This window comes from Puntigrus tetrazona, chromosome 14 (genome assembly GCF_018831695.1).
Source record: "Puntigrus tetrazona isolate hp1 chromosome 14, ASM1883169v1, whole genome shotgun sequence".
NCBI classification, from domain to species: domain Eukaryota; kingdom Metazoa; phylum Chordata; class Actinopteri; order Cypriniformes; family Cyprinidae; genus Puntigrus; species Puntigrus tetrazona.
This window is the reverse complement of record NC_056712.1, coordinates 12,004,908-12,028,598: the sequence shown is the minus strand read 5'-3', so window position 1 is coordinate 12,028,598 and position 23,691 is coordinate 12,004,908. Positions and strand designations below refer to the sequence as shown.

Sequence of the window (23,691 nt, the reverse complement as noted above, 5' to 3'; positions counted from 1 at the left end):
TTTTTTTTTAAAAAGAAACTTTATTTTAGGTTGAACAATAACAATAACACAGGAAAACAACAAAAACTGTAGAAATTCTCAAGCCCAGCAGTTACTGCAAGAAGTGCTGTCGGGATCCATTCAAAATCATTTGCTCTGTGATTTTTTCCATTATTCTGTATATCCTGTTTGCAGTCCTTCATTCAGTGTGTTGTTTAGCTGGTCATCATCCGCGGCGCAATGCTCATAGACATCAGCTCCTGGAATAAGAGCTTGCAGGCATATGGCATCCTCACCAAAGAGATCTAAAAGAGCAAAGCAGAGGATGGGAAGAGTCATGGAAGAGCCCATTCATCTTAAATATGTTCACTAGACCCTGGTAATCGGTCATTTCTTGCTGAACCAATACCCATTCCCTATTATATGCACGCACTGAATGAATCGACTATAAGATGCATTTAGAAATCTGATCGTGTGTTAATGACCGCCTGATCCGGTCAGCATATGAGCGCTTGCTCACCTGCGTCTTGTTGCGGCAGCCCCTGCACTCGTATGTGTGTGTGCGGGTGTTTGCGATCGCCATGAGGCCACATAGATTGCAGACATGGACCTGGTATGGGTCAGAGGCCTCAAAAAGCCTCTCTTTTAAGAACTGTGCAGCGCCGTGAGCGATCTGACAGTCACGTTCCATCTCTCCGAAACGCAGACCACCGTCACTGAAAGAGAGAGAGGAAAAAAACGGTTTTAAAATCTTAGGTTTTATATAATATGCATGGTAAAAAAAACCTTAAAGTATGATAATGCTGTCTCACCGTGATCTACCCTCCATGGGCTGTCTGTTGAGGATTTGGACCGGACCACGGGCTCTGGAGTGGATCTTATCATCCACCATGTGCTTCAGACGCTGGTAGTATGTGGGTCCGATAAAAATCTGAGAGGTGAGCTTACGGCCGGTGAAGCCATTATACAGAACCTGCAAAAAAAACATTATCATTAGAAACATGTTTCAACATATTTAAATACATCCTTAAAAAGGGACAGTCCAATCAAAATTAAAATTGGGTAACAACTTTACTTCAAGTTGCTTATTAGCATTAATATTACTACAACATTAGCCATTTATTTGTAGTAATTAAGTTCATATTAATGTTTTTATTCTACATCCAAAAGCCTACCCAATATCTAAACAAATACCTTTCTTACTAATAATAAGCGGCAAGTTGGGAATTTGAGGCAAAGGTATAGTGAATAAGAGTTCCCAAAATGGTCATTTATGACTTTTTCCTATAGCACTATAACACTAAAGAAGATTTCTGATGAACAAACTGTTTTGCTCCCATTGGCATCCACTACTGTTCAAACAGTTTTAAAAAGTTCCCACATATATAAAAATCTACAAACGGAAACTCAGCTAGTGGCAAAGTGCTTTAGTTATCAACATTCTTCTAAATATCTTTATATTTTACCCACAAAAGACAGAAATTTATACAAGTTCAGGATGCATAAAATTGTATGCTTTTCATTTCTGGGAGGATTTTCGCTTTAACAGTGTCGCCACATTAACAGGTAGAAGGTGTTCACCTCATTGCCTCTCAGATGGTAACCGTATTCTGACAGAAGGTTGGAGACCTTTTGGACGTTCACAGCATCATTGAAAGGCGTGGCATCACCAATCTCACCTTTGTTAGCAGACACCTGGACAGAAGAGGAAATAAAAGACAAATTCAGAACTGCTGTATATTTAATACACAATAGAGGCTAATGAGTTAAATCAGTGTAATTACTAACTGGCTGCTCATAATATTATAATGTAATAACATTACATATTTATAAATTAGAATGTACAATCATTACAAAAAATTTTTCAATTCTGTAAAAATATTGTTTCTTACAAGCTACCAAACATGGCAATATTCTCAGCAGGAGAATTTTTGTTGTGCACGTGCAAACACATGCTCCCAGGATAAGCATCTGTCGCTAATAAAGACAACGAGTTGAAAGACAAGCATGATATGTAGTACGAGGAGCAGAGAACCAAAGCACCTTGCCCTGCAGGCACTCGATCAAATGGCCGACTGTCATTCTGGAGGGGATGGCATGAGGGTTGATGATGATATCTGGAGTGATTCCTTCACATGTGAACGGCATGTCCTAATGAGAGAAATTCACATATCAGGCCAGACGCACACTTTCTGTTTTCAAGTTTTTAGGTGACTGTTTACAAGGCCTTCAGCACTGAGCCTCTCTGCTATCAGGAACTGCTTAAGAGCCACATCCTGTGTACAGACCTTCAACTACAGGCTAGTCTAAACAAAGCTGGCATACAAGTTTAGTCACGCTGACATTAAAATGAGCAGTACAACAAGTTTGACGTCAATAAATTAGAGTTTTTCCCTATTAAATTATTACTTCTGTAAAACAAAGATACATTACACTGATTAAAAAGGTGACAGTAAAGAAACATCACAAAACACATTTTTTAAATAAATGCTGTTCTTTTGAACTAGCAAAAAAAGTGTTTCTACAAAAATATTAGCACAACCAAATTTGATAAATCAAATCACTATAATGATTTCTGAAAGCTCATGAGTCACTGAAGACTGGCATAATAATGCTGAAAATGTAGCTTTGCATCACAGAAATATAATACATTTTAAAATGTAATTAAATAGAAAAGGTATTTTAAATTGCTCCACTACCACCACTACTCTTTTTCCTAATAAATGCAGCCTGAAAGAAACTTTTTTTCAAAAACAAAGTTGTACTAGCCTCCAATTTTTGCACACGCTTACCTCTTGTCTGTACTGGATACCGCAGGTACCCTTCTGACCATGACGACTGGCAAACTTGTCTCCAATTTGTGGTATACGAACTGAACGGACCTGCAAAGTTAGCAAAATTTGCAGTTATGCATTTGACACTAACAGCGTTTAAAGATGTTTAAAGGCAAAACAAACCTAAGAGTCAAATCAATGCATACCCTAATTTTGCAGAACTTGTAGCCCTCTTGGTTTAGAGTGACCATGACTTGATCAACAATTCCAGTTTCGCTGGTACGCAGGAATGTGCTGCAGTCTCTCTTAGTGTAGCGACGGTTGGTGCTATCCAGCTCATCGTCATTCTCGGGAAGCGTTACGGTTTTACCAATGATGACGTCCTCGCCAGACACACGTACACCAGGAGCAATCAAACCATCGTCATCCAACTTGTCATAGATGGCATGTCGCATGCCTTTAGAGAAAAAAGAAATGGCAATGATAATGCATGCCATGCAGAACGCCTCTGTAACACCATGTTCTAGCCAAACTTGAAGTGATAAAGCATCAAGCAACGCATCCCATCCCAAGTTTATCTTAAGGTTTACTGTCAATCTCAATAAACACTGGACCACATAAACTACTTGGACCACACATGTAGGCAAATATATAACATTTTCTGATTGATTTTTTCTTCTTACAATAGTAAGGACAGAATAATTATATGATACCGCAAAGATGCTGTTTTGTGACTGGTTAGGATACAAACAAGAACAGAAACACACCTTGACAGGTCTCTCTGGTGGGTTTCTCAAAGATCTCTTCCTGGTCAAAGCCTTTCTTAGATTCCTGTTCCTTGTATGAGCGGTAGAACACAGACCTGAGATCATAGACATTTTAAATCAATACAGGAACTCTGTGAAAGTGTTTCATATTGCAGTTTTACTAGTTAAAACTAGGATCCAATACCTGAAGAATCCACGATCCACGGCCGAACGGTTCATGATGACAGAATCTTCCTGGTTGTATCCAGTATATGATGCAATAGCCACAATGGAATTAATACCTTTAAGAAAAATTGATTACTGGGACCTTTAAAAATAGTGTAGAAACATATGCAGTACTACTGTTCAATGAATGAAATAACTACCTGCTGGCAGCTCTCTAAAGCGGAGGTACTCCATGGAACGAGTCGTAACTAGGGGTTTCTGGGGGTAGTACAGCACATGTGCCAGGGTATCCATACGGACATGGAAATTGGTGATGTAAACTCCCATGGCTTGCTTACCCATAGCAGATTGGTACGTGTTTCTGGGAGACTGTAGACAGGAGATGTCATTTAGACTACGTTATGCAAGTTCCTAAGTTACAACAGCTTAAGTAACATCTGCAAACCCAAATCTCATATTTAGACGGTTCTCTACTGCAGCGATTCCCAACCACATTTTATGTCTTCTTAAATCAAACACACCTGATTCAGATAATCAGCTCATTAGTATAGACTCCAAGACCTGAAATAGGTGTGTTAGACAAAGGAGAGGGGGCCTCAAGGAACGTGGTTGGAAACCACTGCATTAGAGAACTCTCAAACTAAATTTAATATTTGGGTTTGTAGATGTTAAAATACTCTAAAATGTTAGTAAATCCACAGTAGCATACAGGTAATATGTAGGTACCTGGTTGTGATCAGGGAAGGGAATAATAGACGCACAGACACCCAAAATCATGGAGGGGTGGATCTCACAATGTGTGTAGGTGGAGCAATAAGCCACTCCCTTCTCTTGAAGGTCATCTGGGGTCATGGCCAACATCACGGTCTCCTCCTCTAGTGTGTCGATATATTCAACAACACCACTGGCTACAAGGTCCTGCCAACTACACAAGAGACAGATATTCTGTTATTGAGGAACAGGCAGATTCTAAAACCTGACATTTTTCAAAAAGGCATGTACCTGTAGTTGTTGTACTCTCTCTCTTTGAGCTGGTCGATGTGTCGTCTCTTTAAAAGAAGTTTCTGCTTTTCTACAATAAGCAGCGGACGGCAGATCCTGCCAGCGTCTGTGTAGATCCTGATCTCCCTCTCACGAATATCTCTGATCATTGACACCTATACCACAACGAAGACAAGATCACGGTTAGGTACTGTACACTAAATAAAACTGAGTGGTGCACAAGTGATCTTTTACCTCAGACACAATGATGTCCATTTGTCTCCTCAGTTTCCGCAGTGTGTTCATCAGTTGCTCTGGATCTTTATGAATACCCACCCAGCAACCATTCACAAAAATCTTAGTTGCACTAAAGGAAGGAATGAATTATATGGCATTATCCTATCAAAATTTAATTAAATAATTGATCGATTTAATTGAAGAAAGTCAATTATATGACTAGGAACAACATTGTGAAATCAAAATGTTTCACTTGTTGATTCCAGTGGTAAGCTGCTGCCCCCTATAGAACAGGATGACACTCACTCTGCAATGGCAGCAGGTGAAATTTCCTCCAAATTCTCCATGCTCCACTCTTCCAAGAACTCCAGGATGGGGGACGGCTGAGATCCCACAGAAATGTAGGCCATGAGCGCTAGATTCTTCACCAAACCTACAGCATGGCCCTGCAACAAAATTTCCCTCGATCACTTTGAAAACGTAAGTTAGGATTGAAGGTCACATACAGACTAGCGTCACAGTATCCTACCTCTGGGGTCTCAGCAGGGCACACCATACCCCACAGAGTGTTATGAAGCTGCCTGGGTTTGGCCAGCTTGCCATCTCGTCCTATAGGTGAGTTAACTCGGCGCAGGTGGGAAAGAGTAGAAGCGAAAGTCAATCTGTTCAACACCTTTGCATAAAAAAAAAAGTCAAGGAGAAAACAAATGAGAACCTTGAAATTAAAAATTATTCATTAAAAATGATACAGCAATGGAAAAAACATTTGCAAACATATCTGAGCTCACCTGAGATACCCCAGCTCTGGCCTGATGAGCTTTCTTTACATCCCCCCAGTTTCCTGTTGCCAGAGAGTACTTGAGCCCATCTGAAATGATGCGAGTCTTGATGGCCAGCTCGAGATTAAAGTCTTTGCCCCTGTCAATAAACTTCTGTGCATAGATCCTGATCTCCTTCAGCAGATTCTTGAACATTCTGGAAAAAAAAACCAGACAGATTAAATAGACTTCAACTCGGGATGTAATTTTCATTTCAATCATAAGCACTATCCAATTAAACCATTTTGAATGTATAATGAACGTCTGATGCTTACCCTCTGAAAAGGAACGCAAGCAGGGGTCCAGCGAGATCAAGCCTCTTGTTGCCATAGTGATCTCTGTCATCCAGCTCTCGTCTGCCCAGAGCAGCCAACAATAATCTGTGAACCATATAACTAGACAGAGAAAGCACAGTATTTAATATTACGCAAAATAAACATTGTTACAAAAAACTTTAAATACTTTAAATCTTTTGAACAAAAAGTTCAGTTTTCACACACACAAAAAATCTGTATTAGATACAATAGTATCAATAGTATAAGATACAAAAATTTGTATGATTTTTGAAGGATATTATGACACTGAGTAATGAGCACTGAAAATTCAGCTTTGCCATCACACTAATAAAGTAAATTCAAAAATGCATTAAAACAGCTGCTTTAAATTACAATATGTCATACCAAAAAAGCTACAATCAACAGGATAAAAATCATGCCATTTTACCCTAGAAAATATGCTTTCTTGGTCTCGCAGAAATCAGATACACCAACATGTGGCAGCACCTCCTTCTGCAAAACCTCTTTAGCATATTTGATTCTTCTCTCTTTGGTGACACCAGGTTTGGCCCCTCTGGAGCCAATGAAATTCAGAGCCACATTCTGTTCCTGAATCACGAAGGCCTCATCCAAAGATGGCTTTACCTGAGGAAAAAAAACAAACAAACAAAGAATGCTGTTATAAGTCTGGACCTGAATCATAAATAAAACAAACCTCTACTAAACAAAAGATTGCGTAATTTAAAAAAAAAAAAAGAAAAAAAGGGACATACCATTTCCATCATCTCAGGATCATCAAAGTCATAGATAATATGTTCCAGGATGTCTCTATCAGACACAAATCCCAATGCACGGAATACTATGATAATGGGTACTTCCTGCCGAATATACGGCAAAGTAGAAACAATTCTCTGACCGATGGCACTTTTCTTTACTCCCTGAATGTAGAAGAAATATTTGAATAAGATTGTTTGCCAAAGAACTAATTAAAAAACAACTCAATCTGGCTTAATCTGTAAACAGAGTACTTGCTTACAGAGTCTACAGATACTGACCTGTCCTCCACGGGCCATCATGCTGACCCAGATGGTGCTGGTGGGTCTGGAGGAGTTCTCCAGACATGACCTGCACTCTCCCGTGTAAGCATACTTGGAGTCTTTCTTGGCAAACACATACACTGTGTTAGTGGCCATCTTCTCTTGAGCAATCAGGACCTGGGGAAATAACAGAACATTACGTTTAATCTAAAACAGACTTTTGAATGTCAACAAACTATCTCGTACAACTTTATTAACAAAATGCAATGATGTCTTAAATGCTGTATTATGAAGAAAAAAAAAAAAAAACAGACCTTCTCTGAACCATTGATGATGAAATAGCCTCCAGGGTCCAATGGGCACTCATTCAACTCACAAAGATCACGATCTGTCAGGCCGCTTAAAAGACAGTACGTGGAACGGAGCATGATGGGAATTTTGCCGATGAAGGTTTTCTGATGCTGTGTCTGCTGTTGCTCTTCCCCATCTTTTATGATGGTCTTTGTGATATCCACATACAGAGGGGCAGAATACCTGCAAGTCACAGCATGCATTCAGATACAACATGTGATAAAAGCTCTGCCTGCCTCTGTCAAATATGTAGAATAAATACGAGGTTCACACCGAATTATGGAATTTAATTCTCTTTAGCCTTTTATGCAAATTTCTACGGTCTGCAAATTATCAACATTATCCAAGTTTGTCATTTGTTTACAGTTTTTTAATATGTAACATCTTTTACAATAATTTTTATTAAAAATATCTTTGTTGTTAGTAACATTTTAAGATGAAGACATGCTAGACTAAAACAACTTATGTCTACTTGATTATTCATTTATCTATTCAAGTAAAATATAGTTAAAATAGGAGTATCAATAATGATACATTAGCCTTGTGTGCATCTCTAAATCATCGCTGATAAATATTAATACATTTTAAGTGCGTGTAAACAACTTAAGAAATTGCAACACATTATCGGGAGATATAGAGTGACAAATGATGTTCATTTTATGTAGGTCATCTCTTACTGTCATTTACAGTAACGGTACATATACTGTTATAGAGGTCTTAATGGTTTGCATTACAAGCTATCAGAATATCATTTTAGGCCTCTAAATAAATAAACATTTTATTTTAAGTTTTTTGTTCTCTTCAAATATGAGTTCTATATTCGTCTATTTCATACTATATGCGCCATAAATGTATCAAATACAATAATCAAAAACTAATTAGCAAGCTGTTAATATTTTGTCTAAAGGTTCAAAACACACGTGAGATTTCGGAGTCTGGCTTCGTTTGGCATCATAGGCGATGGAGCACCATCTCTTTCCCAGTGAGTGGGTTTGGACAGGTAGATTTGCTCAAATTTCAAGAGGTAACGGGGCTACAGAAAAAAAAAAATCAAATGAGAAACAGTCAACTTATTTTAGAAAGCACCATGTGCACATATAGAAAAAGAGCATTGATTCCTGCTACTCACCGGTTCCTCCACCTCTCCAGATGTGTGTTGGGCCTCAGCCTGCAGGTCAATGGGTGGCGCATCCTCCACAATCCTCTGCACAGACATCTGGATGAACTCATCGAATGAGTCCAGCTGCTGTCGCACCAAACCTTTTTCATCAAAGTATGAGCTGGACATAGAAGCGAGACAAGAAACAAGCAACGCTATGTATGTTTCCTCTATATTTGCTGTAATAAAGTTATACAATATCTAGCACAAATGCGATTTATTTATTTATCGATTACCTGATGACAATCCAACAGGCCTCCTGCCAAAGATCAGGGGTGATTTCATCATCATCTTCATCATACTGGATATCTACGACAATTACGAAACGTAATTATTTACTCGTACAAACATTTGATCTTGGACAAAATAGTGCAACAACACTGTAGCTGACAAAACATGCTTACTGTCAAAGTAATTACTTTAGACGTCCTTCTATCGATATATCAATAAATATAAACTCTAAACTTATCATGATAAAAGTTGTTTGGCTTGGCATAACTCTATTTGCGACAATGCTAGCTTTAGCCTGTTAGCCAGTTACGTTGTGTCAACGCTTACATCTACAGTATTTAACTGCAAATTTCACTTCAATAAACTATAAAGAAATACAACTCTCGCTCATGTTTTATCTCACATACCTTCGTCTTGATCGTACATGATCTTTCTAATGAATACCGTTAGTTCTGATCAAACAAAAAGGAGACTCTATGCGCGCCTCACTCCTCGGCGCTTTCTGTCTGAGCGGCTCAGAACAACACAAACGGCTCCGGAATTATACGTCACTTCCGAACCAAGCGTTATTTATGTATTTATTCACGTGTACTCATTTATTATTTAGTAATTCGTGGTATGGGTGTTAAATAACATACGTTAAATAAAAATAAATGTTTTACATATATGGTTTTTTTTTTTTTTTTTTTATGTTTCCGGTGACGTACATTATACAAGCCGTAGATATGGCGAGTGGCTCTCTCTATTCACTCACGTGTGTTCATTGTTTTTCAAGGTTGTATAAATTGTAGCGATTGTGCTGTTCCTTTAACATACTTTGCGGTTGGCTCTAATAATGTACAAGTTTTTAGGAACATCGGCGTTCCAATTCTACACTCGTGTGTGCTTAAAACATGTTTCAAGCCCGCGGCTGTCAATGGAACATGATGGATTTTTGCAGCTCCGACGGTCATTTGTTTCCAGCATAATATCAAAGGACTGGGCAACTCATTTGGGCACAAAACAGAGGTGCAGCTCGTTCAGAAGTCTGAGATGTTACAGAACACAAAGAGGAGATAGAAAACCAGCGTCAGACCCACTTCAGGAATCATGCACTTTAGTGGAGCCACAGAAACAAGAACAGTTTGTGTTTCCGGACTTTGATGAACCTGTGGACAATGAAAATGATGAACTACCAGATCACCTTCTTTTGCATAATGTCACAAGTAATGCAGAAGCGAAGCCAGTACATGAGAAGAAGGGCAATTGCGCGCACCTTAAAGGACTGGAAATGCAAATGAAATATTTAAAAGGCCCAGCAAAGTCTGAAGTGGAGGAAAACTCATTTATTGACTTCCACGACAAAGGATTCCCGCTGGACACAGGCACCAAATCAAAGAAGGTTAAAAAGCAGCAAAAGATCTATGGGACTCCTGATATGGACGTGGCAGTCAGCGATAGCTGTTGCTCCGGCTGCGGGGCCCTCATGCATTGTACAGACCCCGAAATCCCAGGTTACCTGCCAAGTGAGAAATTCAAAGCGTTGGTTCAAGAGGACCAACTGAAGAAGGCAATATGTCAGAGATGCTTTTTAATCAATTACCACCAGAAGGCTTTGAACGTCACCATGTCCAAGGAGGAATACAGGTCGATCGTCAAGAGAATTAAATCAGAGAAGGCTTTGGTGTTGCTGATAGTGGATCTTCTGGATCTCCCTGACTCCATCATCCCAGACCTTCCAGAGCTGGTTGGGAAGAATAAGCACATTGTGATTTTAGGAAATAAAATAGACTTGCTGCCCGGAGATGCTGAGAATTACATGCAGCGTATCAAACGTCAGCTTAAGGCATATTGTGAAAGCATGGACATTTCTCCTATTGATAACAAAGACATCCACCTCATCAGTGCCAAAACAGGATACGGTATAGAAAACCTTATAACGAGACTGCAGTCGACCTGGAAGTACAAGGGAGATGTGTATTTGGTCGGGACAGCAAATGCTGGCAAATCTACATTGTTTAATACTTTAATGGAATCTGATTATTGCAAATCCAGAGCTTCAGATGTGATTCATAAAGCTACTATATCTCCGTGGCCTGGTGAGTTATTGCATTCAAGATAACTGGTCAGGAATTAAGCTAAATATTAGCATTATTCAGTAAATATAATTTATATATGGTATGCGTTATGCAGATTAACACTTTTTTTTTCAGTCCTTTTTACAAATACACTGCCAGTGAAAAGTCTGGAAGGAAGAGAGGTTTTTATTCAGAAAATCTTTCAGTTATCATTTTATATAAATTACATTTGGCAATATATTCAAATGTAAATGTATCAATTTGCAATATTATTTCACAGTGCTATTGTTTTTTACAGTATTGTTAGCAAATAATCACATTCTTTGTGAGGATAAAAGATCACGTATTGAACACATTTATCTGTCCACTGTCAGGAACAACATTAAATCTGCTGAAGTTCCCGATCATCAACCCGACCCCATACCGGATGTTTAGACGGGCAGAGCGACTGAAGCAGGCGTCTCATTTGACCGAAGATGACATGAATCCCGGAGAGCTGAAGAGAATCATTCATTTCAGCAAGCAGGGATACTTGGTCGGTGAGTTTGTTTGATTGTTTTAAGAACCCACACTATATCTGTTCCTATTGGTTATTAGAAGAAATGAGACATTTTTAATTTCTGTAACTGCAGATATTGACTATGTAAATGTGATTCTCGATGATGCAATTTTCACAAATTGTCATATATTCTTTATATTTAAGAACCAGTCAAATGTTTGCAATAATTCGGTTTTTATATTATTGAAATAAGTCTTTTATGCTCACAAAAAAAATCAGCATTTATGTGATTGAAAATACAGCACAAAAACTCTATTCTGAATTGTTTTACAATATAAAATAAGTGTTTTCTATTTTAATATTTAGATATTTAATCTATATTAATATTTAATTATATTTAAGGATTTTGTGTAGCATTCAGTCACCTCACCCGTGTGACTCATGTACTTAGCAATCACAGATTCAAACCTGCGTCTTGGAATATATAACCCAAATAAGAATTTTTACCCTATATTATCATTTGAATAAGCAAGTAAAAAGGTATTACAATAAATTTACATTATTTACATTACAATAAATCGTGCTTCCAATGGTGATTAAATCTAACGATCTGTCATTTTTAGAGATTGACCGATATGGGTTTTTCTATAGCCGATGCTGTCGTTAAGAGGTCAGGGTTCTGCTGTTTTATTTAGCTAATTTTGTCCTTCATTTGCATGCTAAAATGCCACACTAATAAGTGGATGCACAATATTTCTAAACTTAATATCATCATTTATCATAACTTCATTGCTATTTAATAGTTAATTGGCAAAACATTTTATTCAAGATTTAAGGAACACATCAAGACATGGAACTTTATTCCGATTTACAGATTTATTTTAAAATCGTCAGTATAATTGTTACTTGTCTGATTCTTGTTTTATAACTGTTAATACAAAGCAATAGCAGTAAACGCATTGTGGACCATATAAATTAAATTTAATAAAAAATAATGAACATTGGAAGTAAGTACTTGTTTTTCTTACTTGTTAATCTTAAGGATTTCAATTACAGTCTTTAAGGTTAACTGCAAGTAAACGAACCAGCTGTAGCATGCCAGTTCCTGACGGTTCAGTGCTATTCATTTTTTCTTTCACTAAGTGAAGCAACACTTCATAGTTCACTAGTAATATATTATAAATATACGGCCATAAGACTTTATCTTCCAGGACAGTTGAATCTTCCACAGGTTTTGACATGGGGTCCTTTCCACCGCACCAATAACACTGGGCTGCCCTAAAGACGTGCCTGATTTTTAGTTAGTCATCATCATCATCATTATTATACTTTATTTTCAAATGTATTAATGTTACCATAACCTTTGCGTGACTATGAGTGTAGTGTGTATTAGCGTGAATATTTCACTTTATGTACAGTCTGATCTCTAACTGTCACATCATTCAAACTTCATATTAAGAAATTCTTTCAACCTAAAAAGCGAACGATGATTTATTCAAACTGGTTGTCTTTAAAATACAAATATTGTGTAATCCCAAATTATCTGTAATCAGAAGCACATTTAAAACGGGAATATAATTTAATTCATATGTGTTTCATATAATCCCTCTGGATTACAATCTGCCATCAAAATTATTTTTTGACATTTTATTATTCTAGCTGCTGTGAAAATAGGCTATAATTAAATAATGCGCCAACTGCAATACATCCTGCAAAAACATACTCATACTCCTCAAATTAAAAACATCATTAGAAGCAAACTGTTGTGAATCAGGTTAAAGTATGTATCGTTTTGAACACTGGCTGGTTATTTACTTTATCAAATATTGGTTTTTGGGTCATTTTTAACTAGAAAAGGTACAGACTTCAACTTTATTTAATTTCTTTATCCATTCATTTATTTACTTACTTATTCATTTATTTTAGGTCACATTGGGAGGACATTCATATCAAAGCAGCCAAAGAAAACACTTGTGGAATTTGATCCTGATAGTCTGAGCTTTGGAGAAGACCTGGAGGAAGAGGTTAAAAAAGATCCATCCTCCACAGATGCAGAGCTCAGCTACAATGAAATCAAAGATGCACACTGGTTCCATGACACCCCAGGCATCATGAAAGAACATGACGTGAGTCTCCCTATTCAAACTGTACTAACATAATGTGATACAATTCTGTTCATAATTACTATCATTTCTGTCTACCCATATTTTAAAAAGTCCATCATTTATGAATCATGCACCATTAATGATTTCGTCAATATGTAACTTTTCAGGTTCTCAGTCTTTTGAATGAGCAGGAAGTGAAGCTGGTGGTTCCTAAGCATGCCATTACGCCAAGAACGTTTATAATGAATCCTGGTATGGTTTTATTTTTGGGGGCTTTGGCACGCATTGATTATTTGGAGGTAAGATTCAATTTGACACATGATAACTGAGTTTTTTAGCTGTATCTGCCCTACACCAAGATGGCTCTTTTACTCTCTCTAGGGAAAAAGCCCATGCTGGTTCACAGTTGTTTCTTCAAAATGCATCCCAGTTCATATCACCTGTTTGAACAAGGCGGATGCAATCTATCAGAAACATGCTGGGAGTAGCCTTCTTGCTGTACGTATAAATAAATGAATTTGTATCTTTAACAGCAGTCATTCATACTGTAGTCTTCAGTGTGACATGGTCCTGCAGAAATTAGACTAATATGCTAATTTGGCATTCAAAAAAAACATTTTCTTATTATTATCAGTGTTGAAAACAGTTGTTCTACATTGTTGTGTGGCAAGGTCCCATCTGGTGGGGAGGAACGCATGAAAACTTTCCCACCACTTGTTGCTCAAGACTTTGAACTCCAGGGACAGGGCTGTAACTCTGCAATCACTGACATCAAGATCTCATCAGCTGGTAATTTATTTGGGTTATTTTGTCTTTTGTAAGGTTTTATAGTGAATTTCATGACCATGTCATAAACATTTGGCCAGCCAAGACTCATAATTAAAAAATGTTAAGTATATTTACAGAAACCGTTACTTATTCTTGTTTTTCAGGCTGGGTTGCTGTGACAGCAGCTGAAGGAGATCCACTGTTGTTGAGGACTCACGCCCCTGAAGCAGCAGGACTATGTTTGCGCACCCCACCTTTACTGCCCCACGTCGTGAATCTGAAAGGACAGAGAATCAACAAAACTCCCTCCTACAAGATGAGAAAGCCACAGGTTTTGGTAGACACCGGCCTGTCTGCCAAAGCTGCTGTGAGGCTCAACGTGAGAAGGAAAAACTGAAGAGTTTTGGCTGTTTGTCTTAATATTTTTGAGGCTTTAGGTCTTCAAAAGAGTTTTTTTTTTATATACAGAAAAAAGTATAAATTATGAATTTACCTAATAATTAAAGACATTTTAAATGCCTTTTGAATAAAAAAAATAAAAAACACAATCTGTGGCAAGATTGTTTATTGAAACATCTAGAGCTAAACATACAGGTCACATAGTAAACTGTTTTTCAGATTATTCATAAAAAGACATCAAGGGGATAACACAATAACAGTTCAACTGATATAATTTGACTACTTTTACTCGAAAATGGAAAAAAAAAAAAGTCACGCACTTGATTACAAAGATGGAGAAATGGCACAATCTGATGTGTGAATTGGCAAAATGCCTTTCTAAAGAACAAAAGCAAAAAAGCAGTGCTTAATACACAAATTAATAAAAGGACAAATTTACAGTGATAAAGTATCCAACCGTCTAAGAGTGCAGTTTTTCAGGTGCACTGGGGTACCTGTGAACAGTATGTTTTCTAGTTTTCCATCTGAGGCCTGTGGTTTTGCTCCTACAGACTTTACCAACTACATCTTGCTTTGGTAATAAACCCAAAAATTCAATATTGCACTTAATGCACTAAACGCAAATTATTTCTATATATTTTCTCTTGCAGTATTTTGTTTCCTCCTTTTTTGTAGACAATAAAATGACATTTACGGATATACAAGGGTTGTGGCAACAACACATTCACACTCATACAAAAAAAAAAAGTTCAATATGATCAGACAAACTTTGGATAAACAGATTTTCAATGCAGATAACCAATTTGATATGTATAAAGGAATGTTGGTTGGGTAAAATACACAGAAAAGACAAGCCATTCTTTCATTTGAAGCTAAATGAGATCTAAACATCTGAGACACTGATTAAAATGCTCAAACTGATTGTCCAAGGCACTGAAGAGCAATAAGAAAGAAAAATATGTACAGTTTATATACAAACAAAAGCAAAAACAAAATCTTTGGACTGAGCATGAAATTGAAGTATTACCAAAAAATTGACAGACAAAATCTACAAACTCAAGAAGTGAGATACAATTTGAAGTGTAAACAAAAAAGCCACTATTCCACAAACATTACAAAACTACATGCTTCTTTCCTTAAAGGCAGAACAAGTGTAATCAAAGAAAGACCTCTAGGAAGTGTACATGAATCTTTTTGTGTTAAAATGAAATGTTTAGCTTACGTGAAACAGAGCCTCAAAGGTAAGATTATGGTTAGTTGTCAAGTGCTCTCTAAACTGTAAAAAGGAACAAAGAAGCAGTTGAATACAATGACATTAGCCAGCTTTAAACACACACTCCTCCTCTTGCTGACCAGAGATGGAGGCGCTTCAGTGGAGTGGAACAGCACAAAGACACTGAAAGCCCCATTATCTTCAGGGCTATTCAGCGCTGGACCACCTGGGTCTGGCTAATCTGAGCTCTCCGCAGGGACAGAGAGAAAGTGTACTTGCTTTCAGAGCAGTTCTTCTTTTTGTTTCTTCCGAGTAGTGTAACAAACACAAGAAAACCCAGATGATCATTTCGACATGGAGCACAGGACTAAAAAACGATTCCGTTAGTTTAGGTTAAACAATGGGATCCCCAAGGTGACAATGGATTTCATTTTAGAATTGAAAAAATACTGTAATTTTAATGTATCATGTTGAGTCATGGCAAACTGGAATAGATGTGGTCATCTGTCATTAGCTGTAAAGCCATCAAGAACAACAAGAATCTTATTTTTAGCTTGAACAAGCTTTGTTCAAGTCTATGAGAACCTCATTAACTGTTTCAAAACACAAAATCGCTGCCTTTTTCCGTTCAAGATGCTCCTTACTTGTCACCTTGAGCTGCCCCTTCTAGGTAATACACATTTACTAAATGCCGGTTCAAGTGGCGACGGTAGTCCATCTCCAGAGAGAAGGTACGGTCACAGAAGATACACGTGTGACTGAGCAGTTTGGTTGGAGAAGGAAGTTCTTCTGTCGGAGTCTCTGGAAGTTTCACTCCACCCTCGGTGGCAGCAGCCAGTCCGTTCAGACCAGAGTCGTAGCTTCCTTCAGAGGCACTATCACTGATGTCACTTCCCCCATCATTACTGTGTATACCCTCGTCATCCTCTGCGTCGGTAGATTTGTGACCAGGTGGACCAGGAAGTTCGAGAGTTGGGCTGAAACCTGGAGAGGTCTCGCTGTCAGTAGGTGAAGGCATCTCACTTCCACTGTCTACATCTGGAATTTCTTTTGGTTCGTGTGAGGCCTTGTTCTCACTTTCTTTAGGTTGTTCAGAGTCTGGACCTTGGGGTTGGCATGGAACTGCGAATTCCTCCACAACAGAAGAAGTCTTCTTGCGATTTCTCTCATCTTGGCAGGTCACTACTGTAGGTGTCTGCACATCTGGTTGGTCAAGTACCTTTGGTGTTTCTGTGGTGGACTGTTTTTCCTTTTCTACAGTGTTTATCTTCTCCCGGACTTGATTGGTCTTCTCAGGCTCAATGACACAAATCTCAGGTTTGTTTGCACTTGCCTGAGCATTCTTGGTTTTACTCTTTACGGCCTGCAGAAACTCAGGTATGGTCCGATTTCTCTCTGGAGCACAAGAACTTGTTGATGGCTTGGCTGTATCTTTCATTGCGCGCTTGACCCGCTTTGAACAATTTTTTTCACTCGCTGGTACTTTCATGTTCTCTGCTTTTCTTTTGACAGGTTTAGTCCTGGCTTCTTGCGTTGCTGCTGTACTCTGGGTATCCTTTTCACTGTTGACCTTTGACAATTTTGTCTGCCTCTTGTATGATTTCTTGGGTTGAGGTTTCTTGCTATCTTTTACACTTTCTTTCCCTACATTCTCCTTTGCTTTCGCATTAAGCAAACTGTTTTCCTTTTCTAGCCGCTCTCTTTCCTCTTTCTCATTTTGCTTCTGCCGTTTATCTAGAAGGTCTTTCTCTGGTCTTTCTTTATCCAAATCTAATCTTTGCTCCTCAACAATGGGCTGATGTTTCACGATAACTTCATTGGCGGTCTCCTTTAGTGGCTTCTCTTTCTTAGAACGACCTTTTGTTACTTTCTCCACAGATTTACGTGATTTCTCGACCTTCTTCATTTCTTTTTTATTGTTTTGTTTGTCAGTGCAGCCCTCTGTTTGTGCCACAGCAACATCCACAGCTTTCACCAAAGTCTTTCCTTTAACCTTCTTACCGTTTTTCTCTTTTCCCTCATTTTTAGGCATAGTCTTTTTCTCAGTTTTTTCATTGAGTTGCTGGGTTGGCTTTCCAGATTTTTCTTTCACAATGACATCTGGGTTTTTCTTTGCGGTCTTGTCAGTCAGCTCAGAATCCACAGCAAGGGTGGCTTTAGTGGGTTTCTTAATGGAGAGGTTAATGGGACCTGATTCAACATCATCCAATTCTCCAAGCTGCTTGTCCTCGCTTTGCTTTGATCCACACTGGTCTGTCACAAGCTTATTTGGTGAAACGTCATCCGTGTCGGTTCTCTTCACACGAAGCCTTACCTTTGAGACATCCATCGATATATCAGTGCATCCTGGGTGTCTTGACTTGATGTGATACTGCAAGTTACACTTCTTGGATGCAGCGTATTTGCAAACCGGGCAAAGAAACTGGCGAGGGTTGACATGGAGCTCAACATGCTTTTTAAAGTTGCTGCGGTCAGCTGTCTTGTATTGGCAGTAAGGGCAGCTTAGGGGCTTGGGTCCATTGTGGACCTGTCTGGCATGGCGGGTCACCTCGTGCTGGTTGGCTGCCAGGTAGCTGCAGTTGTCACATTTGAAAGGCCTCTCACCTATTCCAGACAGACCATAAGGAGAAGGTCAAGGCTGAACAATGAATCTTTTATTTTAACATTTTGAGAGAAACACAGATGCAAGTCTCATGCAGGGGACACAGATAAAAGACACATACAATACAGAATCACATTCTAATTCACTCTGTATACCACAAACCGTGTACCACTTTATCCAAAGCCATCTGGCTCCACGGAGTGCAACAAAAGAGAGAAACATCATTGACAAGATGAAAACAGAGGCCTTGAGCACATTTGGTGTGTCCCAAAACCCAGAGAGCTCACTTACAGAGTCAAAGTAGTTGCCTTGAAAAATTAGCAATCACATTATATAACTTTCAGATTTAATTAATTCCTATGACTTTTCCCAAACCTCAAATAAATTACTAGGGATAGTCCACCCAAAAATGAACATTGTCATGAATTACTCACCCTCGTTTTGTTACAAACTCGTAACACTCGTTCATCTTCGGAACACATTTTAAGATATTTCTGATGAAAACCGAGAGCTTTCTTACCCTACATAGAGAGTGACGGAACTACCACATTCAAGACCCAGAAATGTAGTATGGACATCAATAAAATAGTCCATGTGAGATTTGTAGTTCAAATTAAGAAATGAAAAATAGCTTTTTGTGCACAAGGAAAACAAAAAGTACTTTTTTCAACAATTTATTCTTTACCATATCAGTCTACGATGATGCAGTCAAATGTTTTGTTTTCTTTGCACACAAAGTATTTTCATAGCTTCATAAAATTACAGTTCATTGACGTCAAAGGACTAATTGAATGATTTTCTTAATACCTTTCTGGGCCATGCAGAAAGGTATCATTTGCATTATTATGCAGGGTCACAATGCTCTCAGATTTCATCAAAAAAAAATTTTGGTTACAAAAATGAATGACATTCTTACAGGTTTGTAACAACATGTGGGCAAGTAATTTATTTTTATTTTTAGGTGCAATATTCCTTTAAACTTGATGCACCATCAGAGGTATTTTACAAAGCATATATTCCAGAATACACTGCAACAGGTTTAAGGAAAAATGTAAGAAATTCCTTACCTGCTAGGTTTTTCTATTCTTTATAAAATATCATGTAATTATCATAGCTTAGTTATTGGCTAAATCTATTGAAATTGTGCAAGTTTTGGAACAAGGCAGCTCAGTAGGTTTTGGAACAGATTTATTAAATCAGAACCTAGAGTGAAATGTAACAAACTTAATTTTAAATCCTAATATATAACTATATGCATCATATGAATATTTCAACAGAGTGACAAGAAACTCACCTGAATGGGTTCGCATGTGTCTGGTAAGATGAGTTTTTTGAGAACTGGAGTAGTCACAATATATGCACTGGAACGGACGCTCACCTAAAAGAAGAATAAAATAAAATAATTTCATTTTTCAAATACATTTCTGATTACATAAGAGTCTTAAACTTATATCAGTGGGATTTTATAATGAGTTGAGAGTTAATTGAAAATTTTAGATATACCAGTGTGGGTCCGGATGTGCTGTATGTAGTTGTTTTTGCGGTCAGAAAAATATGAGCACTGGTTGCAAGTAAAAAGCTTGCTGGGAAAATGATTCCTCAGATGTTTCTTCCAGTGATACTGACTGATGGTGGTATAAGCACAAATGGTGCATCTGAATACTCTCTGGTCTTCACCCTCTTTAGTATGATGTTTAAGGTGTGCCATGTAGTGGTCATAACGGTTGGTGTTGTATCCACAGCGCTCACAGCGGATCACGCCTTTGGAGTTACTCAAACTTTCACTATTCTCTTGGTTTGGTGTCTGAGATTGACCTGACTCACTGGCCAGATCGTCGTCAGAGTCAGCCGCGCCATTTACCACCGTCATTTTCTTGGCGCCGTGAACACGGATATGGTGAATGAAGTCCTGCTCATTTTCAGCCTGGTACTGGCAGGGCTTACAAAAGAAAGGCTTCTTCTTCTTTTTGTTGGATTCGAAGATAACAACCGGGGTGCGCTTACGTTTTTCCACCGGTGAAGATTCAGATGGAGTCTTTTCAGATGCGTTTGAGAGGTCTTCTGCTCGCTCAATTTCAGCCTGCTCTATCACTCTTTCCGTCACCTCTGGCTCAACACGTGTGGCATGTTCAGCGTACGTGTTCTCAGACATCTCTGAACTGTCAAGACTGTATCTGACAACACCCTCTTCCTCGCTGTCAGAGTAGTTGTTGCATCCAACGGTCTTGAGCTCCACCATTTGTTTCTCCTCTGCATTGTAGTCCGAGGAAGACGCCTCTGAAGATACCACCACATTAGCGAGCATCACTAGCTGAGGGGCCACCACATCATTGCGAGGCAGCTCGGGCAGGTCGTGGCCCACCTCTGGCAGTGGCATGAAGATTCCAGCAGCAGCTGGATACACAGTCTGAGCAGACATGCTCAACCAGCTGCAAATCAAAACAGAAACACCGATTTTAGTGACACTGAAAATATACCTGGCAACTTAACTGTATTAAGTTTGGAAAAATAAGACTGAAGGGAAGTGAGAACTGTGACATCTTCTCAGAGCAAGTCACCTGACTAGGACAAAACAAAGAGTTCCACGTAAATGAATGATTAGCCAAATCAAAACTCATCATTTTCTGAGATAAGCAGTCTTTGCTGAGCCAATGTCTAATTGATTAACTCTAAAAAGGATAATGCAGGTTACCACTCCCAAACACAATCTTAACAAAAAAAAGAAAAAGAAACAAAGCCTAAACCAATACATCTTTATAGAGCCAAAAATGACCCTGTTCTTTGGCGTATGAAGTCCATTAAATCTGAATAAGCAGCTTAAACTCTGGGTTTTCCCAACCATGTATGGCAATTTCCCTCAAAAGTAATGATTTGTTTAAGATGCAATCTAACCAAAGACAAGCATGAAATATATTCAGAGCAACAAAAACAAAACACAGTCAATGTTTACCAAGCGGTGTTATTTCAGCCAAAGCTTTGTGGAGCACTTTTTCTATTCAAAACAATCATAATTTTCTACTTAAAAAGAAAAAATCACTTTGGATGTTTGTACTTTTAGAAACTATTAAATTATTAAAATGTATGCAATTCAGATTAAACCTTTTCGGCATTTCAGCTCAAAATACTTGCATACTATAAATACTAGGCCTATATGTAATATCCATATTCCTTAAAGTTTGATATCATTTATGAATACAACGACACATCATATTTAAAGATACCAAATAACTTTCAATTCGAAATCTATAACAATTTACACAATAGTTTAATATTTCTAAATGCACACCCAAAAATGCTACAATTAATCTGTTTGTATTTTGCTTGTTTAGTGGGAGTTACACTGGAAAAGATTAAATTAAACGTTGTAAGAAGTACGATCATGGCAAACAGAACGGTGCATGTGTGTGATGAGGGTAAAGGCCTGCGAGTTTGCATGCTCTGAAATGTGTTCGGCCATTTTAAAACAGCACCACCAACTTCTACCAGCGGAGGAAAAAATATTGCCGATGTGTGAACTCCAGCAGCGCGACACGAACGATTATTTGGATTAACTCATTCAATCGGCAAATCAATAACATTTTGTGCTAAAAAGGCTTCGCGTGAAAACAGGTTTGCTTTAAATCAAAGTTGTCAAAACAAGGAGTGAAAAACTTTGACCTTGTTGGACAGCTCCAAACACGACCCATCTGAACCAGACGAAGAGCGAGCTACACATTAAACGAAATATTAAAAAGTATAACAACCAGAAAAAAAAAAAATCACCACGCGGAGTTTAACGCGACTAAAAGCGATTGAACTGTACCTCGCGGATCTCGGCGATTTCCGAATAAACAAAAGCTCAAAAGACACCAAAAAGGGATGTGATTTGTCTTAAGAGCTAATGTAAAGTGATCGTAACCAGCTGAGTAATCGTAAAAAAAACAATTCCAGTGAACATGACATTAAAAGTTGCGTTGCGAACCTTCACCAAGCTGAAAAAACTACTTTTCCGGAAACTGCAAGCATGCAACAACACACACACACACACACTACGCACGTCAACCCAACAAAGTTACACTTTTTATTCAACACAGTCGATCGAAGACCGCGGAGAGGATTTTATGGTTTATTTTCTCGTCGATTTTATGCACTTTTTGAACTTTTAAATCGGTCGGCGCGTGTGTTAGCCGTGGTCCTGATCTGATCTCTCTCCGTGCTGAAATCAGCCCTGGACAGCGCCTCTCCCTTTCAACGCAACCCTCCATTTTCACTCCACTTACTCAAACTTAGTTGAGCTCGTACGCGACGCAAAACGACGCAAAACCGCGCCCCGGTCAACTCCAAACCCCGCGGAACCGCAGCCTCGAACTCACCGACGGTGTTCGCGCGTCGTTTGGCGACGTCGTCGTAGAAACGAGTCTCGGAAGAAGTTATTTCCAAACTCTCAGCTCGTCCGAGGAAGTACGCGACACGCACGCATTCCAGCACACAGCTCTCGCGCAGCCAGCCCTCGCTGGGAGGCGTGACGTCAGCGCGCACGCCAGCGTTCTCGCGCTCTCAAAGTTCACTATTGTGCGTTTTGTTTTGTTTTGGCGTGGCGTGGCGTGGCGAACGACGCGGACTCGTCCCGACGCTGCTTTAAAAGGGCGCTGCGGGTTTAGCGGTAGCCAGGTTTGCGCAAGTTTGCGCTCGTTGTTTTGCGCTCGTTAAATCCTTAAGCTACACGTGGCAAGCTGTGTTAAGGAATACTTTTACAAGGAGATCTTGGGCAGCTGAACTCACAGGATCAACACAGGTGTTAGGCAAACATCTAGTGAAGACAGAGGAGTCTGTTTAGTTTCCTTTACCTGGTGTCTGTTTCCCCCCTTTTCCCCTTTATCCGTCCATTTTTTTCCCCCAAAAGGCATCTGGTGCTTTGGACAATTTTTAAAAAATCATGGGCTTGTGGTAGAAAAAAATTGCTAAAAGTGATCGAATAATAACAGAATTTTAGTTTTAGAAAAATTAATCATTTAAAATGTTACATTTTCCTGGTTCAATAATTCCCCGATTCATAATATTGTTATCTTTAATGCATAACGCGATGTATTTTATAAAATGTACAATTAGCTGAACAATATATTGCACTATATTTTAATTTAACCCAGACCCTGTGTGGTCTTTAGTCGGATTTTACATAGCGGACAGTGTATAAGACAAAGACGTGATATAATTTGAATCAATTATCATATATAGCTTTGCAAAATATATAAAAATGATTAAACACCAAAACATTTTGTTAAATATAATGGCTTT

The 23,691-nt window shown here is 38.6% G+C and overlaps 3 protein-coding genes across 3 annotated transcripts; 1 reads left to right on the top strand and 2 right to left on the bottom strand.

Moving 5' to 3' along the window:
* Positions 1–5: 5 nt before the first annotated feature.
* On the bottom strand, positions 6–9,308 carry polr2b (RNA polymerase II subunit B). Its single transcript, XM_043257557.1, has 25 exons — positions 9,182–9,308; positions 8,780–8,852; positions 8,514–8,664; positions 8,305–8,417; positions 7,348–7,567; positions 7,052–7,210; positions 6,770–6,934; positions 6,445–6,641; positions 5,997–6,116; positions 5,692–5,878; positions 5,433–5,576; positions 5,210–5,349; positions 4,922–5,033; positions 4,688–4,842; positions 4,412–4,610; positions 3,886–4,054; positions 3,705–3,801; positions 3,521–3,615; positions 2,960–3,210; positions 2,772–2,861; positions 2,023–2,130; positions 1,561–1,674; positions 792–952; positions 500–695; positions 6–284 (listed from the first exon to the last, which is right to left on the bottom strand). The coding sequence occupies exons 1-25, from the start codon at positions 9,198–9,200 to the stop codon at positions 195–197; spliced, it is 3,525 nt and encodes a 1,174-aa protein (XP_043113492.1). The 5' UTR covers positions 9,201–9,308; the 3' UTR covers positions 6–194.
* Positions 9,309–9,496: 188 nt separating this feature from the next.
* Positions 9,497–14,946, top strand: noa1 (nitric oxide associated 1). The gene is made up of 7 exons (XM_043256897.1): positions 9,497–10,852; positions 11,206–11,370; positions 13,257–13,456; positions 13,603–13,734; positions 13,817–13,933; positions 14,107–14,224; positions 14,368–14,946. Exons 1-7 carry the CDS (start codon positions 9,610–9,612, stop codon positions 14,598–14,600), a joined length of 2,208 nt encoding a protein of 735 aa, XP_043112832.1. The 5' UTR covers positions 9,497–9,609; the 3' UTR covers positions 14,601–14,946.
* Positions 14,754–22,934, bottom strand: rest (RE1-silencing transcription factor). The gene is made up of 4 exons (XM_043256896.1): positions 22,770–22,934; positions 19,921–20,846; positions 19,712–19,795; positions 14,754–18,419 (listed from the first exon to the last, which is right to left on the bottom strand). The coding sequence occupies exons 2-4, from the start codon at positions 20,834–20,836 to the stop codon at positions 16,456–16,458; spliced, it is 2,964 nt and encodes a 987-aa protein (XP_043112831.1). The 5' UTR covers positions 20,837–20,846; positions 22,770–22,934; the 3' UTR covers positions 14,754–16,455.
* Between the last annotated feature and the right edge of the window lie 757 nt (positions 22,935–23,691).

What these genes read in the sequence shown, in the direction of transcription:
- polr2b (XM_043257557.1), bottom strand. An exon ending in GCCTGTTGGATTGTCATCAG is followed by an intron (nt 8,665 to 8,779) that starts GTAATCGATAAA and finishes TTCTATGTCCAG; the next exon opens with CTCATACTTTGATGAAAAAG. An exon ending in GTATCCAGTACAGACAAGAG is followed by an intron (nt 2,131 to 2,771) that starts GTAAGCGTGTGC and finishes TTCTCTCATTAG; the next exon opens with GACATGCCGTTCACATGTGA.
- noa1 (XM_043256897.1), top strand. Translation starts at nt 9,610, where the DNA reads ATGTACAAGTTTTTAGGAACATCGGCGTTCCAATTCTACACTCGTGTG. An exon ending in TACTATATCTCCGTGGCCTG is followed by an intron (nt 10,853 to 11,205) that starts GTGAGTTATTGC and finishes GTCCACTGTCAG; the next exon opens with GAACAACATTAAATCTGCTG. An exon ending in CAAGCAGGGATACTTGGTCG is followed by an intron (nt 11,371 to 13,256) that starts GTGAGTTTGTTT and finishes CATTTATTTTAG; the next exon opens with GTCACATTGGGAGGACATTC.
- rest (XM_043256896.1), bottom strand. Translation starts at nt 20,836, where the DNA reads ATGTCTGCTCAGACTGTGTATCCAGCTGCTGCTGGAATCTTCATGCCA. An exon ending in GCACATCCGGACCCACACTG is followed by an intron (nt 19,796 to 19,920) that starts GTATATCTAAAA and finishes TTCTTCTTTTAG; the next exon opens with GTGAGCGTCCGTTCCAGTGC. An exon ending in ACACATGCGAACCCATTCAG is followed by an intron (nt 18,420 to 19,711) that starts GTGAGTTTCTTG and finishes TGTCTGGAATAG; the next exon opens with GTGAGAGGCCTTTCAAATGT.